The sequence below is a fragment of the Elephantulus edwardii genome, unplaced genomic scaffold (genome assembly GCF_000299155.1).
Source record: "Elephantulus edwardii isolate Elephantulus edwardi_28Jun2011 unplaced genomic scaffold, EleEdw1.0 scaffold00157, whole genome shotgun sequence".
NCBI lineage: Eukaryota > Metazoa > Chordata > Mammalia > Macroscelidea > Macroscelididae > Elephantulus > Elephantulus edwardii.
This window is the reverse complement of record NW_006399907.1, coordinates 5,783,563-5,787,752: the sequence shown is the minus strand read 5'-3', so window position 1 is coordinate 5,787,752 and position 4,190 is coordinate 5,783,563. Positions and strand designations below refer to the sequence as shown.

Here is a 4,190-nt window from a genome sequence, read left to right as displayed (position 1 = left end):
ACTTCCAAAATGGCTTGCCTCTGGAAACTCTATGTACAAACAGTGTTCAGGCTGTTCATTCATAGGGTCGCTATGAGTCGTCTACGACTCGACGGCATTAAACAACAAACAACAACAACAGTAGTATTTCTAAATGTGATGATGGCAATGTAGTTAAATGTTTAAAAAAATTCTTGTTATTAGAAATTCATACTGAAATAATAAAGTCATTGTACAGTTTATTATTGCAAATGTATATATACACAAACAAACCCAACGTGATCCATTTAACTGACAAGGCTGTGGTGTTGGTATTCTCCTGGGACTTGTGCACAGACCCAAGTTTAAAAAATGGGAAAAAAACCCAAACAAACTAAAAAAAACAACTGTTTTGGCTTCCTCCCTTCTTTTTTATAATAAAGCTTACACTTTACCAAGCTTTCAATGTTTACATTAAAGTTTTATTTAAAATAACAACAGAAAGTAGTATGTAGCATACTTGAAATGTTTTCACGCCTTCATCCTATTTCTCTGATGAGGTTTGAACATTGGAAGAGAGAAAAATCCTGCTGCCTGACCTGACCCTCTCACCTTGAGTGATGAGGATGATTGTCCACTACCAGTGTGAAAATAATAATAAAGCGTTGAGCAATCAGTTGGGAAGACCTGGGAAGAGTGTCCCAAACCAATAGCTGCTCATTAAAAAGTTAACTGATTTTAAAATTTGCAATTAACTTAAAAATCATCAGTTCTAATGTCTTCTGATTCAAAAAATCCCTCCAAAGGAATCTGATAAATGGGAGTGGACTTCTCTTTACATTATATACACTTAAGTGCTCTTCTCATCCTGCCTTTCATTTCATATAGTGGATAGGGAGTTGGATTCTAAGCCTAATGATGATAGGTTTGAGCCCATTAGCTGCTCCTATGAAGGAAGATGAACAATTTCTTGCTGTGTGAGTATAGCCTCTGAAATTCTGCTGGAGGATCAGCTAAGCAGTAGGTTCTGACTTGATGGCAATGAATGAGAATTTTTATTACTGTCCTCCCCAGTGAGAAAGGGGTTATCTAGAATGTTTTCCAACCCCACCTTAGTATCTAAGAACAGACAGGAGAACAGAACGACTCTCCATTGGTTATGTTTTTTATATTTATGCACTTGGCTATGCTTGTCCAAGTGGTCAGCAATACTGGCACTGCTTTAAGGCTAATTCCTTCTACTTTGAGAATTTTCTTTTTCTCCTACAGACATTAAAAAAAAAACAAAACAACAACACACACCCCAAAACAGACACAATATATATTATTCTGTCGAAAAATGGTTAAATTTTAAACTTCTGCTGTAGAATTCTGGGTCCTAGTAAGGAGGAAAGGGCCTTGGTGGCCTAGTGGATACAGTGGATAAGGAGTTGTGCTTCTAACCCAAAGATGGGAAGTTCAGATCCACCAGATGCTCTCCATGTGACTTAAAGCCTCTGAAGAATTACTGAAAGATCAGTTAGGAGTTGATTATGAATTGATGGCAACGTTCAATAATTACATTAAAAAGGATGTGTGATCAGGGTGCTCCTTAGAAAATGGGTGGTAGAATGTCATTTCACCTACTTTGGGCATGTTGTTGGAGGCGCCAGTCTTTGAAAAAAAGACAGTGTGCTGGGAAGGGTAGAGGGTCAGGAAAAGAGAAAGACCTGCAATGAGATGGATTGGTTCAGTGACCACAACAATGAGTGAAACACGACAAGAGGTTGTGATGATTGTGCAGCAACGATTCCTCCCAATCTACTGTTCCAGGTGTTCTAGCTGATTCCACAGCACCTTACCTTACATCAACATTAAGGAGGAATAGTCAAATACCCTTTACCCAAGGATAATATATCAAACAGGGCAGTACTTCTGTCATTTGTTTTTATCAGTTGTCTTTCATAGCATTTTTCACAGCTTGTATTTTATTTATTTGCACCACTCATTCATACTCATTGCCACTGAGTTTGGTCTGATTCATAGTGACCCTCCATTGTCATTCCAGGGCTGTTCGTTTTGTTCTTTCCCAGCTGCTGGTGAATTCAAACTGTTGGAAATGCATAGCCATTGCGTTAACAGGGACTCACAACAGACCACGTCACCAGATCCCTGCATTTACTTTTATAATATCAATGATATCACACGCAAGCAAGATTCTGCTGAAGATTATCCAAAAATGACAGGAACAGCACCTCAATAGGGAACTGCCTGAAGTACAGGCTGTGTTTAGAAGAGACCATGGTAGTAGGGATATTAAAGCTAATGTTAGATGGATCTTGGCTGAAAGCAGGGAATACCAGAGGAATGTCTATCTGTGCTTCATTGACTATGCAAAGACGTTTGACTGTGTGGACCACAACAAACTGTGGCTGACTCTGAGAAGAATGGGAATCCCAGAACACTTGATTATGCTTATGTGACACCTATATTTGAACCAGGAGGCAATTGTTAGGACAGAGCAAGGAAACACTGCATGGTTCAAAATTGGAAAGGGTGTACACCAGTGATGTGTCCTATCTCCATACCTTTTTTAATTTCTATGCAGAACAGATAATCCAGGAGACTGGGCTCTATGAGGAGGAGTGTAGAATCGGGATTGGAAGAAGGCTCCTCAACAGTCTGTGTTATGCAGATGACACAACCCTGCTTGCTGAAACTGAGAAGGACCTGAAGCACTTGCTGCAAAAAGTCAAGGACTACAGCCTTCAATATGGACTGAAGCTCAACATCAAGAAAGCAAAGATTTTCACTACTGGGCTGATTGTCAGCATCGTGGTAGATGGTGAAGAGATTGAGATTCTTAACAGCTTTAGTTTGCCTGACTGAACAGTCAGGACTCTTGGTATCAGCAACCAGGAAATTAAAAGACATTGCATTTGAGAAAGTAGGCTTTCCCAAAAGTACTGAAGTCTCCAAAGTATTGAAGAGCAATGATGTCAGTCTGGAGACTAAGGTGCCCCTGATCCAGGTCATAGCCTTTGCAATTACTTGTTATGCATCAGAAAGCTGGACAATGACTAGGGATGATAGAAAGAGAATTGATGCTTTTGAGCCATAGTGCTGGAGAATAATATTGAGTGTACCATGGACTGGGAGGAGAACAAACAGGTATAGGGTGAGATCAGGCTACTCCTTGGAGGCAAGGATTCTGAAGTTTCCTATGACATACTGTGGACATGTTGGAAGGCAGGACCAGTCCTTGGAGAGGGACGGCATGCTTGGGAGGGTAGAGGGACAGTGCAAGAGTGATTAGGGTAATGGGGGTAGTTGTTTCAGAGACAATAAGATAGGTATGGGATAGAGCAGGGTTTAGGACTGTTGTACATGTATTTCTTGGAAACTATGTTCTGTTTGTTCATTATTGATAATCATTGGATTATTTACCTTTATCTTGTTGTGGTGCTCAAGTATTTTATAAATTCTAGATATAAGTCCCTTATCTGACATGTCATTACCAAACATTATTGATAATTATCACCTAACACAGTGCCTGGAAAGATTTCCCATCTTTCTGTGTCCAAGCCTCTGGTAGATACAGACTGCCAGAGTGGTGTGCCCTTTGGGTAAGTGTGCTGCCATGAATTCACAAAATTATAAAGAACAAATGAATGTGTACACCTTGTTTGGGTTTTTGGTGCATTTTTTTTTGTACTTTATAACATTAAATATTGCTCCTATATGGTAATGTTGAAAAGTTGTGGAAATACTATTTAGTCATAAAATGTGACAGAGTGTTCACAGAAGTTCATGCCTTTCAATTTATATTTCAATGATTCTTCTCTTTTTAGATTCCTTACCTATTCCTACCTCTTGGCTTTCAACGTGTGGCTTTTGCTGGCACCCATTACTTTGTGCTATGACTGGCAGGTTGGCAGTATTCCTCTGGTGGAGACCATCTGGGACACACGAAACTTAGCCACCATCCTCATGGCAGTCGTGATGGCCTTACTAAGTCTGCATTGCTTAGCAGCCTTCAAGGTAATTTTCCCCAAAATTTGAATGAATTCTGTGTATTTGCAAGGAAGTATTCTATAGACTCAGTAATTCTTTGCCCTGTAGAGGTCTGATTCAAAATTGAATCTGCACTCTGGTCTTAAAAACATTGTCTTTATAAAACCTAATTTTTTTTCTGCAAAGTAGGATATGTTTTAAAGACTTTAGCAGCAATGTCAGACCATGACATTTTCATA

The 4,190-nt window shown here is 39.4% G+C and overlaps 1 protein-coding gene across 2 annotated transcripts in view; it reads left to right on the top strand.

Moving 5' to 3' along the window:
• TMTC1 (transmembrane and tetratricopeptide repeat containing 1) overlaps window positions 1-4,190 on the top strand; it is a 477,484-nt gene that overhangs the window by 223,974 nt on the left and 249,320 nt on the right. For both annotated transcript variants that reach the window (XM_006895074.1, XM_006895075.1), the window contains exon 6: window positions 3,789-3,978. In XM_006895074.1, the coding sequence (XP_006895136.1) occupies window positions 3,789-3,978 (190 nt within the window). The remainder of the gene's footprint in view (window positions 1-3,788; window positions 3,979-4,190) is intronic.